General features: G+C 47.9%; 1 protein-coding gene across 1 annotated transcript in view; it reads right to left on the reverse strand.

The window, feature by feature from the left end:
- The window catches only part of LOC129846928 (probable E3 ubiquitin-protein ligase HERC1), a gene marked incomplete at both ends in the record, with an annotated part of 100203 nt that overhangs the window by 16790 nt on the left and 68476 nt on the right, over positions 1-14937 (reverse strand). Inside the window, 6 exon segments of the mRNA XM_055914744.1 lie at positions 1-156; positions 6435-6557; positions 7719-7885; positions 8092-8290; positions 9953-10235; positions 10976-11627. The exon segment at positions 1-156 is cut by the window's left edge and continues 79 nt beyond it. Of these exon segments, the coding sequence (XP_055770719.1) occupies positions 1-156; positions 6435-6557; positions 7719-7885; positions 8092-8290; positions 9953-10235; positions 10976-11627 (1580 nt within the window).

A 14937-nucleotide genomic window follows, 5' to 3' on the forward strand; every position in this document is an offset into this window, starting at 1 on the left:
GACTCTTACCCCCTCCCGAGGCTGTGGCCCCCGGGCACGAGGAGCTGTCTGACCCTCGTCCTCGGCTCTCGTCCTCGTCCTCCTCTGTTCCGGGGTGTTCTATCATCCACATAGCCAGTACCGTGATGTTCTGGGCGTCAGCCTCGCCACGAGTACCTAGGGAGGGGAAGGGGGGGGGGGCGGCAGATAGGAACTGATGACGTACTGTTGGCGAATTAAACGTCAGTGTTGCTGCTAACAGGGGGGGGGGGGGTAACAGCCTAACAGTAGTACTCGCTGACATCTGCTAACCATGTGACCAATAACATCTGCTAACCATGTGACCAATAACATCTACTAACCATGTGACCAATAACATCTACTAACCATGTGACCAATAACATCTGCCAACCATGTGACCAATAACATCTGCTAACCATGTGACCAATAACATCTACTAACCATGTGACCAATAACATCTGCTAACCATGTGACCAATAACATCTGCCAACCATGTGACCAATAACATCTGCCAACCATGTGACCAATACCATCTGCTAACCATGTGACCAATACCATCTGCTAACCATGTGACCAATAACATCTGCCAACCATGTGACCAATAACATCTGCTAACCATGTGACCAATCACATCTGCTGACCATGTGACCAATAACATCTACTAACCATGTGTACGTGACCAATAACATCTGCTAACCATGTGACCAATAACATCTGCTGACCATGTGTACGTGACCAATAACATCTGCTGACCATGTGACCAATAACATCTGCCTACCATGTGACCAATAAGATCTGCTAACTATGTGACCAATAACATTTGACTTAAAGTCTGTCCCTGTAGTCTTGGTATAAGGTAGTGTAGAGTGAAGTGTGTATCTGTAGTCTTGGTATAAGGTAGTGTATAGTGAAGTCTGTACCTGTCCCTGTAGTCTCCAGAGCCTTGGTATAAGGTAGTGTAGAGTGAAGTCTGTACCTGTAGTCTTGGTATAAGGTAGTGTAGAGTGAAGTCTGTACCTGTAGTCTTGGTATAAGGTAGTGTAGAGTGAAGTCTGTATCTGTAGTCTTGGTATGAGGTAGTGTAGAGTGAAGTCTGTACCTGTAGTCTCCAGAGCCTTGGTATAAGGTAGTGAAGAGTGATGTCTGTACCTGTAGTCTCCAGAACCTTGGTATAAGGTAGTGAAGAGTGATGTCTGTACCTGTAGTCTTGGTATAAGGTAGTGAAGAGTGAAGTCTGTACCTGTAGTCTTGGTATAAGGTAGTGTAGAGTGATGTCTGTACTTGTAGTCTTGGTATAAGGTAGTGTAGAGTGATGTCTGTACCTGTAGTCTTGGTATAAGGTAGTGTAGAGTGAGGTCTGTACCTGTAGTCTTGGTATAAGGTAGTGTAGAGTGATGTCTGTACCTGTAGTCTTGGTATAAGGTAGTGTATAGTGAAGTCTGTACCTGTAGTCTTGGTATAAGGTAGTGTAGAGTGAAGTCTATAAGGTAGTGTAGAGTGAAGTCTGTACCTGTAGTCTTGGTATAAGGTAGTGTAGAGTGATGTCTGTACCTGTAGTCTTGGTATAAGGTAGTGTAGAGTGAAGTCTGTACCTGTAGTCTTGGTATAAGGTAGTGTAGAGTGATGTCTGTACCTGTAGTCTTGGTATAAGGTAGTGTAGAGTGAGGTCTGTACCTGTAGTCTTGGTATAAGGTAGTGTAGAGTGAAGTCTGTACCTGTAGTCTTGGTATAAGGTAGTGTAGAGTGAAGTCTGTACCTGTCCCTGTAGTCTCCAGAGCCTTGGTATAAGGTAGTGTAGAGTGAAGTCTGTACCTGTAGTCTTGGTATAAGGTAGTGTAGAGTGAAGTCTGTATCTGTAGTCTTGGTATGAGGTAGTGTAGAGTGAAGTCTGTACCTGTAGTCTTGGTATAAGGTAGTGTAGAGTGATGTCTGTATCTGTAGTCTTGGTATAAGGTAGTGAAGTGTGTATCTGTAGTCTTGGTATAAGGTAGTGAAGTGTGTATCTGTAGTCTTGGTATAAGGTAGTGTATAGTGAAGTCTGTACCTGTAGTCTTGGTATAAGGTAGTGTAGAGTGAAGTCTGTACCTGTAGTCTTGGTATAAGGTAGTGTCGAGTGAAGTCTGTACCTGTAGTCTTGGTATAAGGTAGTGTATAGTGAAGTCTGTACCTGTCCCTGTAGTCTCCAGAGCCTTGGTATAAGGTAGTGTAGAGTGAAGTCTGTACCTGTAGTCTTGGTATAAGGTAGTGTAGAGTGAAGTCTGTACCTGTAGTCTTGGTATAAGGTAGTGTAGAGTGAAGTCTGTACCTGTAGTCTTGGTATAAGGTAGTGTAGAGTGAAGTCTGTACCTGTAGTCTTGGTATAAGGTAGTGTAGAGTGAAGTCTGTACCTGTAGTCTTGGTATAAGGTAGTGTAGAGTGATGTCTGTACCTGTAGTCTTGGTATAAGGTAGTGAAGTGTGTATCTGTAGTCTTGGTATAAGGTAGTGAAGTGTGTATCTGTAGTCTTGGTATAAGGTAGTGTAGAGTGATGTCTGTACCTGTAGTCTTGGTGTGAGGTAGTGTAGAGTGATGTCTGTACCTGTAGTCTTGGTATAAGGTAGTGTAGAGTGATGTCTGTACCTGTAGTCTTGGTATAAGGTAGTGTAGAGTGAAGTCTGTACCTGTAGTCTTGGTATAAGGTAGTGTAGAGTGAAGTCTGTACCTGTCCCTGTAGTCTCCAGAGCCTTGGTATAAGGTAGTGTAGAGTGAAGTCTGTACCTGTAGTCTTGGTATAAGGTAGTGTAGAGTGATGTCTGTACCTGTAGTCTTGGTATAAGGTAGTGTAGAGTGAAGTCTGTACCTGTAGTCTTGGTATAAGGTAGTGTAGAGTGATGTCTGTACCTGTAGTCTTGGTATAAGGTAGTGTAGAGTGAAGTCTGTACCTGTAGTCTTGGTATAAGGTAGTGTAGAGTGAAGTCTGTATCTGTAGTCTTGGTATAAGGTAGTGTAGAGTGAAGTCTGTATCTGTAGTCTTGGTATGAGATAGTGTAGAGTGAAGTCTGTACCTGTAGTCTTGGTATAAGGTAGTGTAGAGTGAAGTCTGTACCTGTAGTCTTGGTATAAGGTAGTGTAGAGTGATGTCTGTACCTGTAGTCTTGGTATAAGGTAGTGTAGAGTGAAGTCTGTACCTGTAGTCTTGGTATAAGGTAGTGTAGAGTGAAGTCTGTACCTGTCCCTGTAGTCTCCAGAGCCTTGGTATAAGGTAGTGTATAGTGAAGTCTGTACCTGTAGTCTTGGTATAAGGTAGTGTAGAGTGAAGTCTGTATCTGTAGTCTTGGTATAAGGTAGTGTAGAGTGATGTCTGTACCTGTAGTCTTGGTATAAGGTAGTGTAGAGTGATGTCTGTACCTGTAGTCTTGGTATAAGGTAGTGTAGAGTGATGTCTGTACCTGTAGTCTTGGTATAAGGTAGTGTAGAGTGATGTCTGTACCTGTAGTCTTGGTATAAGGTAGTGTAGAGTGAGGTCTGTACCTGTAGTCTTGGTATAAGGTAGTGTAGAGTGATGTCTGTACCTGTAGTCTTGGTATAAGGTAGTGTAGAGTGAAGTCTATAAGGTAGTGTAGAGTGAAGTCTGTACCTGTAGTCTTGGTATAAGGTAGTGTAGAGTGATGTCTGTACCTGTAGTCTTGGTATAAGGTAGTGTAGAGTGAAGTCTGTACCTGTAGTCTTGGTATAAGGTAGTGTAGAGTGATGTCTGTACCTGTAGTCTTGGTATAAGGTAGTGTAGAGTGAGGTCTGTACCTGTAGTCTTGGTATAAGGTAGTGTAGAGTGAAGTCTGTACCTGTAGTCTTGGTATAAGGTAGTGTAGAGTGAAGTCTGTACCTGTAGTCTTGGTATAAGGTAGTGTAGAGTGAAGTCTGTATCTGTAGTCTTGGTATGAGGTAGTGTAGAGTGAAGTCTGTACCTGTAGTCTTGGTATAAGGTAGTGTAGAGTGATGTCTGTATCTGTAGTCTTGGTATAAGGTAGTGAAGTGTGTATCTGTAGTCTTGGTATAAGGTAGTGAAGTGTGTATCTGTAGTCTTGGTATAAGGTAGTGTATAGTGAAGTCTGTACCTGTAGTCTTGGTATAAGGTAGTGTAGAGTGAAGTCTGTACCTGTAGTCTTGGTATAAGGTAGTGTCGAGTGAAGTCTGTACCTGTAGTCTTGGTATAAGGTAGTGTATAGTGAAGTCTGTACCTGTCCCTGTAGTCTCCAGAGCCTTGGTATAAGGTAGTGTAGAGTGAAGTCTGTACCTGTAGTCTTGGTATAAGGTAGTGTAGAGTGAAGTCTGTACCTGTAGTCTTGGTATAAGGTAGTGTAGAGTGAAGTCTGTACCTGTAGTCTTGGTATAAGGTAGTGTAGAGTGAAGTCTGTACCTGTAGTCTTGGTATAAGGTAGTGTAGAGTGAAGTCTGTACCTGTAGTCTTGGTATAAGGTAGTGTAGAGTGATGTCTGTACCTGTAGTCTTGGTATAAGGTAGTGAAGTGTGTATCTGTAGTCTTGGTATAAGGTAGTGAAGTGTGTATCTGTAGTCTTGGTATAAGGTAGTGTAGAGTGATGTCTGTACCTGTAGTCTTGGTGTGAGGTAGTGTAGAGTGATGTCTGTACCTGTAGTCTTGGTATAAGGTAGTGTAGAGTGATGTCTGTACCTGTAGTCTTGGTATAAGGTAGTGTAGAGTGAAGTCTGTACCTGTAGTCTTGGTATAAGGTAGTGTAGAGTGAAGTCTGTACCTGTCCCTGTAGTCTCCAGAGCCTTGGTATAAGGTAGTGTAGAGTGAAGTCTGTACCTGTAGTCTTGGTATAAGGTAGTGTAGAGTGATGTCTGTACCTGTAGTCTTGGTATAAGGTAGTGTAGAGTGAAGTCTGTACCTGTAGTCTTGGTATAAGGTAGTGTAGAGTGATGTCTGTACCTGTAGTCTTGGTATAAGGTAGTGTAGAGTGAAGTCTGTACCTGTAGTCTTGGTATAAGGTAGTGTAGAGTGAAGTCTGTATCTGTAGTCTTGGTATAAGGTAGTGTAGAGTGAAGTCTGTATCTGTAGTCTTGGTATGAGATAGTGTAGAGTGAAGTCTGTACCTGTAGTCTTGGTGTAAGGTAGTGTAGAGTGAAGTCTGTACCTGTAGTCTTGGTATAAGGTAGTGTAGAGTGATGTCTGTACCTGTAGTCTTGGTATAAGGTAGTGTAGAGTGAAGTCTGTACCTGTAGTCTTGGTATAAGGTAGTGTAGAGTGAAGTCTGTACCTGTCCCTGTAGTCTCCAGAGCCTTGGTATAAGGTAGTGTATAGTGAAGTCTGTACCTGTAGTCTTGGTATAAGGTAGTGTAGAGTGAAGTCTGTATCTGTAGTCTTGGTATAAGGTAGTGTAGAGTGATGTCTGTACCTGTAGTCTTGGTATAAGGTAGTGTAGAGTGATGTCTGTACCTGTAGTCTTGGTATAAGGTAGTGTAGAGTGATGTCTGTACCTGTAGTCTTGGTATAAGGTAGTGTAGAGTGAAGTCTGTACCTGTAGTCTTGGTATAAGGTAGTGTAGAGTGATGTCTGTACCTGTAGTCTTGGTATAAGGTAGTGTAGAGTGAAGTCTGTACCTGTAGTCTTGGTATAAGGTAGTGTAGAGTGATGTCTGTACCTGTAGTCTTGGTATAAGGTAGTGTAGAGTGAAGTCTGTACCTGTAGTCTTGGTATAAGGTAGTGTATAGTGAAGTCTGTACCTGTAGTCTTGGTATAAGGTAGTGTAGAGTGAAGTCTGTACCTGTAGTCTTGGTATAAGGTAGTGTATAGTGAAGTCTGTATCTGTCCCTGTAGTCTCCAGAGCCTCGGTATAAGGTAGTGTAGAGTGAAGTCTGTACCTGTAGTCTTGGTATAAGGTAGTGTAGAGTGAAGTCTGTACCTGTAGTCTCCAGAGCCTTGGTATAAGGTAGTGTAGAGTGAAGTCTGTCCCTGTCCCTGTAGTCTCCAGAGTCTTGGTATAAGGTAGTGTAGAGTGAAGTCTGTACCTGTAGTCTTGGTATAAGGTAGTGTAGAGTGAAGTCTGTCCCTGTCCCTGTAGTCTCCAGAGCCTCGGTATAAGGTAGTGTAGAGTGAAGTCTGTATCTGTAGTCTTGGTATAAGGTAGTGTAGAGTGATGTGTGTACCTGTAGTCTTGGTATAAGGTAGTGTAGAGTGAAGTCTGTACCTGTAGTCTTGGTATAAGGTAGTGTAGAGTGAAGTCTGTACCTGTAGTCTTGGTATAAGGTAGTGTAGAGTGAAGTCTGTACCTGTAGTCTTGGTATAAGGTAGTGTAGAGTGAAGTCTGTACCTGTAGTCTTGGTATAAGGTAGTGTAGAGTGAAGTCTGTACCTGTAGTCTTGGTATAAGGTAGTGTAGAGTGAAGTCTGTACCTGTAGTCTTGGTATAAGGTAGTGTATAGTGAAGTCTGTACCTGTCCCTGTAGTCTCCAGAGCCTTGGTGATCTGCCTCAGAGAGAAGCCCATCTCCAGGAGGGGCACAGCGATGGCCGGGGGGGGAGGGGAGGTGGACAGTCTGCTGCTGGGGTCCGACAGGGCTGGAGAGGACAAGTACAGGACAGGAAGTTACCATCACATACAGAGACAAACAGGATGTTACCATCACATACAGAGACAAACAGGATGTTACCATCACATACAGAGACAAGCAGGATGTTACCATCACATACAGAGACAAACAGGATGTTACCATCACATACAGAGACAAACAGGATGTTACCATCACATACAGAGACAAACAGGATGTTACCATCACATACAGAGACAAACAGGATGTTACCATCACATACAGAGACAAACAGGATGTTACCATCACATACAGAGACAAACAGGATGTTACCACCACATACAGAGACAAACAGGATGTTACCATCACATACAGAGACAAACAGGATGTTACCGTCACATACAGAGACAAACAGGATGTTCCCGTCACATACAGAGACAAACAGGATGTTCCCGTCACATACAGAGACAAACAGGATGTTACCATCACATACAGAGACAAACAGGATGTTACCATCACATACAGAGACAAACAGGATGTTACCATCACATACAGAGACAAACAGGATGTTACCATCACATACAGAAACAAACAGGATGTTACCATCACATACAGAAACAAACAGGATGTTACCATCACATACAGAGACAAACAGGATGTTACCATCACACACAGAGACAAACAGGATGTTACCATCACATACAGAAACAAACAGGATGTTACCATCACATACAGAGACAAACAGGATGTTACCATCACATACAGAGACAAACAGGATGTTACCGTCACATACAGAGACAAACAGGATGTTACCACCACATACAGAGACAAACAGGATGTTACCATCACATACAGAGACAAACAGGACTGGGGGGGTTGGTGTGTAATACATACATGAGCCTGTCCTGTTGGCTGGTCTGGAGGTCTGTGTCTATGTGTCTATGTGTCTATGTGTCTATGTGTCTATGTGTTTGTGTCTGTGTCTGTGTCTGTGTCTGTGTCTGTGTCTGTGTCTGTGTCTGTGTCTGTGTGTGTCTGTGTGTGTGTGTGTGTGTGTGTGTGTGTGTGTGTGAGTGAGTGAGTGAGTGAGTGAGTGAGTGAGTGAGTGAGTGAGTGAGTGAGTGAGTGTGTGTGTGTGTGTGTGTGTGTGAGTGAGTGTGTGAGTGAGTGTGTGTGTGTCTGTAATACATACATGTCCCTGTCCTGTTGGCTGGTCTGGAGGTCTGTGTCTCAGGGGAGGAGAGGCTCTGTCTCCGGCCCACCTCATCAGAGGGAGACGTGGGGAGAGAAGACACCGGGGGCGTCTGGGCACGACGCGTCGGCAGCACAGTGCTGGTCGGGTAGCTGGAGAACATCTGCCTGTAAAGACCAGGCATTGGAATAAAAGCCTTGACTTTAAAAAGGTATCCACAGTGTGTGTGTGTGTGTGTGTGTGTGTGTGTGTGTGTGTGAGAGTGAGAGTGAGAGTGAGTGAGTGAGTGAGTGAGTGAGTGAGTGAGTGTGTGAGTGAGTGAGTGAGTGACTGTGTGTGTGTGTGTGTGTGTGTGTGTAGAGGTTCTATATACCTGAGCAGGCTAAGGGGCATGACCCCAGGGGACTCTGAGGGAGGGACAGTCTCTGTGTCAGTAACAGGTGTAGTGGCTGTGGTCGTGTCCTCCAGAGAGGAGCTCATGAAGGAGGTGGTGCTGGAGGCAGAGGGGCTGGTGGTGATGGGGGTCTGGGCTTGCTGCTCTCCCTGCGCACCCTCCTCACACTCTGGATCAGCTAACACACCGGGAGAGAGACCACACACACTTAGTACACAGTTACAGGGTTATAACAGGGTTACTACAGGGTTACTACAGGGTTACTACAGAGTTATACTACAGGGTTACTACAGGGTTACAACAGAGTTACAACAGAGTTACAACAGAGTTACAACAGGGTTACAACAGGGTTACTACAGGGTTACAACATGGTTACAACAGGGTTACAACATGGTTACTACAGGGTTACTACGGGGTTACTACGGGGTTGCTACAGAGTTACTACAGGGTTACTACAGAGTTACTACAGGGTCACTACAGGGTTACTACAGGGTTACTACAGAGTTACTACAGGGTTACTACCGGGTTACTACAGGGTTACTACAGAGTTACTACAGGGTTACAACAGGGTTACTACAGGGTTACAACATGGTTACAACAGGGTTACAACAGAGTTACTACAGGTTTACAACAGGGTTACTACAGGGTTACTACAGGGTTACAACAGGGTTACAACAGGGTTACTACAGGGTTACTACAGGGTAACTACAGGGTTACTACAGAGTTACTACAGGGTTACAACAGGGTTACTACAGGGTTACAACATGGTTACAGCATGGTTACTACAGAGTTACTACAGGGTTACTACAGGGTTACAACAGGGTTACTACAGTTACTACAGGTTTACAACAGGGTTACTACAGGGTTACAACAGGGTTACTACAGGGTTACTACATGGTAACTACAGGGTTACTACAGGGTTACAACAGAGTTACAACAGGGTTACTACAGGGTTACAACAGGGTTACTACAGGGTTACTACAGGGTAACTACAGGGTAACTACAGGGTAACTACAGGGTAACTACAGAGTTACTACAGAGTTACAACAGAGTTACTACAGGGTAACTACAGAGTTACAACAGAGTTACAACAGGGTTACTACAGGGTAACTACAGAGTTACAACAGAGTTACAGAGTTACAACAGGGTTACTACAGGGTAACTACAGAGTTACTACAGAGTTACAACAGAGTTACAACAGGGTTACTACAGGGTAACTACAGGGTAACTACAGGGTTACAACAGGGTTCCAACAGGGTTCCAACAGGGTTACAACAGGGTTACAACAGGGTTACTACAGGGTTACTACAGGGTAACTACAGGGTTACTACAGGGTTACTACAGGGTTACTACAGAGTTACAACAGGGTTACAACAGGGTTACAACAGGGTTACTACAGGGTTACTACAGGGTTACTACAGGGTTACAACAGGGTTACAACAGGGTTACAACAGGGTTACAACAGGGTTACTACAGGGTAACTACAGGGTTACAACAGGGTTACTACAGGGTTACTACAGGGTAACTACAGGGTTACAACAGGGTTACTACAGTGTTACTACAGAGTTACAACAGGGTTACTACAGGGTTACTACAGGGTTACAACAGGGTTACTACAGGGTTACTACAGAGTTACTACAGAGTTACTACAGAGTTAGTACAGGGTAACTACAGGGTAACTACAGGGTTACTACAGGGTAACTACAGGGTTACTACAGGGTAACTACAGGGTTACTACAGAGTTACTACAGGGAAGACCCCAGGAAGACCCCAGTCCAGGGCCAGAGATGGAAAAGCCTTCCCTAACAAACAGCATGTTATTTATCTCTGTGTTACTCACCAGGTCTGGCCTTGCCCTCACTGCAGTGTTCGTCCAGCAGCCCGCTGACCACCAATTTATAGATCATGGCCTGAGCCCTCTCCAAATCGGCCAATCCCAACGCCCGCTTGATGGGTGACCTCATCACGGCCCGCTTGACCATGTGACGCATCAGGAACTGCAGTGCCGCCCTCATCTCAACTTCCTCCTGGCACACGGGCGAGGGCGCTGCGCCACTAGGGGTGGACCCGGCGTTCAGGTCTGCATTGTGTCCACTGGGAGCAGGCTCCGGCTGAACCTGGACCTATTACAGAGTGGACCGTTAGCAGGCTCCGGCTGAACCTGGACCTATTACAGAGTGGACCGTTAGCAGACACTTTGATTGAACCTGGACCTATTACAGAGTGGGCCGTTAGCAAACACTTTGATTGAACCTGGACCTATTACAGAGTAGGCCAATAGCAGACACTTTGATTGAACCTGGACCTATTACAGAGTGGGCCAATAGCAGACACTTTGATTGAACCTGGACCTATTACAGAGTGGGCCAATAGCAGACATTTTGATTGAACCTGGACCTATTACAGAGTGGGCCAATAGCAGACACTTTGATTGAACCTGGACCTATTACAGAGTGGGCCAATAGCAGACACTTTGATTGAACCTGGACCTATTACAGAGTGGACCAATAGCAGACATTTTGATTGAACCTGGACCTATTACAGAGTGGGCCAATAGCAGACACTTTGATTGAACCTGGACCTATTACAGAGTGGGCCAATAGCAGACACTTTGATTGAACCTGGACCTATTACAGAGTGGACCAATAGCAGACACTTTGATTGAACCTGGACCTATTACAGAGTGGACCAATAGCAGACACTTTGATTGAACCTGGACCTATTACAGAGTGGGCCAATAGCAGACACTTTGATTGACTAAACACATTTAGTAGTATATTTGGGGCCATTTCTCAGAGAGGTACTCTATGATGTGAGAGCAATGCGGGATTCGAACCCACAACCCTGATGAAAGATTACTAACCTTGGGTATGAGCAGCAGCTCAACATACTTGGAGCAGGAGAGCAGGGTGCTGAGGGCCTTCATGGCCCCCAGGTAGAGGTAGGACAGCTGCACCGCATGGATCTCAGACTGACTGACCCCCGAGGAGGGAGAGCCATCGTGGCCCCGGCCCTCCTGGCCCTTCCTCCTGTTGCCCTCCTGGGGGGTCTGAGGAGCAGGGGAGAGGGTCTCTGGTCCTCCTCCGCCCTGGTGTTGGGAGTCCAAGGCGCAGGAGGAGATCTCGCTCTCTGATTTCGAGTTGGGCACCGCGTGAGCTTTGACCTCGTCCAGGCTGTGTGACACTCTCAGATCAGAGGTTGTCGTCGTGGTGACGGTCCCCGTTGTGGTTGTGTCTTTGAGGTCTGGGGAGAGCCTGTGTTGGTGGCTCTGCTCGGTCTCACTAGTTTTGTTGTTGATGTCGTCGTTTGTCGTAGCGGTCGTCGTCGTCGTCGTATCGTGACCTCCGACGCTACGGTGCTTCTTCTCGTGGCGCCGTGCGCTCAGCTTCCCAGCGTCCTCGTGAATGGAGGTGAGATAGGTGAGGTCGAGGAGCAGGGAAGCGGTGAGACCTCGGAAGCGTGCCACGTCAAACGGCAGCGGCTCGCAGGGCTCCAGGTTGTACAGGGGAGTGTCACTAGGCGACCAGAAAGTTGGGAAGCTTTAATGAAGAACCAGAAGTGGAGGAACACAAGGAAACACAGAGTAAGGGAAAGAAGGAGAGGGAGAGAGGAAGAATGACATGGTAGAGGAGTGGAGGATGGATGGATGGGGGATGGATGGTAGTCTAGGGGAGGGATGGATGGTAGTCTGGGTGATGGATGGATGGTAGTCTGGGGGATGGATGGTAGTCTGGGGGAGGGATGGTAGTCTGGGGGAGGGATGGTAGTCTGGGGGAGGGATGGTAGTCTGGGGGATGGATGGATGGTAGTCTGGGGGATGGATGGATGGTAGTCTGGGGGATGGATGGATGGTAGTCTGGGGGATGGATGGATGGTAGTCTGGGGGATGGATGGTAGTCTGGGGGAGGGATGGTAGTCTGAGGGATGGATGGATGGTAGTCTGGGGGAGGGATGGATGGTAGTCTGGGGGAGGGATGGTAGTCTGAGGGATGGATGGATGGTAGTCTGAGGGATGGATGGATGGTAGTCTGGGGGAGGGATGGATGGTAGTCTGGGGGATGGATGGATGGTAGTCTGGGGGATGGATGGATGGGGGATGGTAGTCTGGGGGAGGGATGGTAGTCTGGGGAGGAGGGATGGTAGTCTGGGGGATGGATAGATGGTAGTCTGGGGGATGGATAGATGGTAGTCTGGGGGATGGATAGATGGTAGTCTGGGGGATGGATAGATGGTAGTCTGGGGGATGGATAGATGGTAGTCTGGGGGATGGATAGATGGTAGTCTGGGGGAGGGATGGTAGTCTGGGGAGGATGGTAGTCTGGGGGATGGTAGTCTGGGAGATGGTAGTCTGGGAGATGGTAGTCTGGGGGATGGATGGTAGTCTGGGGGATGGTAGTCTGGGGGATGGATGGTAGTCTGGGGGATGGTAGTCTTGGGGATGGATGGTAATCTGGGGGGTGGATGGATGGTAGTCTGGGGGATGGATGGATGGTAGTCTGGGGGATGGATGGATGGTAGTCTGGGGGAGGGATGGTAGTCTGGGGGATGGATGGATGGTAGTCTGGGGGATGGATGGTAGTCTGGGGGATGGATAGATGGTAGTCTGGGGGATGGATGGTAGTCTGGGGGATGGTAGTCTGGGGGATGGATGGTAGTCTGGGGGATGGATGGATGGTAGTCTGGGGGATGGATAGATGGTAGTCTGGGGGATGGATGGTAGTCTGGGGGATGGATGGTAGTCTGGGGGATGGATGGTAGTCTGGGGGATGGATGGAGGATGGTAGTCTGGGGGAGGGATGGTAGTCTGGGGGAGGGATGGTAGTCTGGGGGAGGGATGGTAGTCTGGGGGATGGATGGATGGTAGTCTAGGGGAGGGATGGTAGTCTGGGGGAGGGATGGTAGTCTGGGGGATGGATGGATGGTAGTCTGGGGGATGGATGGTAGTCTGGGGGATGGATAGATGGTAGTCTGGGGGAGGGATGGTAGTCTGGGGGATGGATGGATGGTAGTCTGGGGGATGGATGGTAGTCTGAGGGATGGATGGATGGTAGTCTGGGGGAGGGATGGATGATAGTCTGGGGGATGGATGGTAGTCTGGGGGATGGATGGATAGTAGTCTGGGGGATGGATGGATGGTAGTCTGGGGGATGGATGGTAGTCTGGGGGATGATGGTAGTCTGGGGGATGGTAGTCTGGGGGATGGTAGTCTGGGGGATGGTAGTCTGGGGGATGGATGGTAGTCTGGGGGATGGATGGTAGTCTGGGGGATGGATGGTAGTCTGGGGGATGGATGGGGGATGGATGGGAGTCTGGGGGATGGATGGTAGTCTGGGGGATGGATGGTAGTCTGGAAGATGGATGATAGTCTGGGGGATGGATGGATGGATGATAGTCTGGGGGATGGATGGTAGTCTGGGGATGGATGGATGATAGTCTGGGGGATGGATGGATGGATGGTAGTCTGGGGGGGATGGTAGTCTGGGGGGGATGGTAGTCTGGGGGATGGATGGTAGTCTGGGGGATGGTAGTCTGGGGGATGGATGGTAGTCTGGGGGATGGATGGTAGTCTGGGGGATGGATGGTAGTCTGGGGGATGGATGGATGGATGATAGTCTTGGGGATGGATGGTAGTCTGGGGGATGGATGGATGATAGTCTGGGGGATGGATGGATGGATAGTAGTCTGGGGGATGGATGGATGGATGATAGTCTGGGGGATGGATGGTAGTCTGGGGGATGGATGGTAGTCTGGGGGATGGATGGTAGTCTGGGGGATGGATGGTAGTCTGGGGGATGGATGGTAGTCTGGGGGATGGATGGATGATAGTCTGGGGGATGGATGGATGGATAGTAGTCTGGGGGATGGATGGATGGATGATAGTCTGGGGGATGGATGGTAGTCTGGGGGATGGATGGTAGTCTGGGGGATGGATGGTAGTCTGGGGGATGGATGGTAGTCTGGGGGATGGATGGATGGATGATAGTCTGGGGGATGGATGGTAGTCTGGGGGATGGATGGTAGTCTGGGGGATGGATGGTAGTCTGGGGGATGGATGGTAGTCTGGGGGATGGTAGTCTGGGGGATGGTAGTCTGGGGGATGGATGGTAGTCTGGGGGATGGATGGTAGTCTGGGGGATGGATGGTAGTCTGGGGGATGGATGGTAGTCTGGGGGATGGATGGTAGTCTTGGGAAATGGTAGTCTGGGGAATGGTAGTCTTGGGGGATGGTAGTCTGGGGGATGGTAGTCTGGGGGATGGTAGTCTTGGGGGATGGTAGTCTGGGGGATGGTAGTCTTGGGGGATGGTAGTCTGGGGGATGGTAGTCTGGGGGATGGTAGTCTTGGGGGATGGTAGTCTAGGGGATGGTAGTCTAGGGGATGGTAGTCTTGGGGGATGGTAGTCTTGGGGGATGGTAGTCTAGGGGATGGTAGTCTGGGGGATGGATGGTAGTCTGGGGGATGGATGGTAGTCTTGGGGAATGGTAGTCTGGGGAATGGTAGTCTTGGGGGATGGTAGTCTGGGGGATGGTAGTCTGGGGGATGGTAGTCTTGGGGGATGGTAGTCTTGGGGATGGTAGTCTTGGGGGATGGTAGTCTTGGGGGATGGTAGTCTTGGGGAATGGTAGTCTGGGGGATGGTAGTCTGGGGGATGGTAGTCTTGGGGGATGGTAGTCTGGGGGATGGTAGTCTGGGGGATGGTAGTCTGGGGGATGGATGGTCGTCTGGGGGATGGATGGTCATCTGCCCTGGGTGCCAGTCTGTTTCTACTCTCTTGCCATCTCCTTATGGATTTGTCATGTCGATGTTTGTCTTAACAATGACACCT

This window comes from Salvelinus fontinalis, unplaced genomic scaffold (genome assembly GCF_029448725.1).
Source record: "Salvelinus fontinalis isolate EN_2023a unplaced genomic scaffold, ASM2944872v1 scaffold_0657, whole genome shotgun sequence".
In the NCBI taxonomy this organism is placed as follows: Eukaryota; Metazoa; Chordata; class Actinopteri; order Salmoniformes; family Salmonidae; genus Salvelinus; species Salvelinus fontinalis.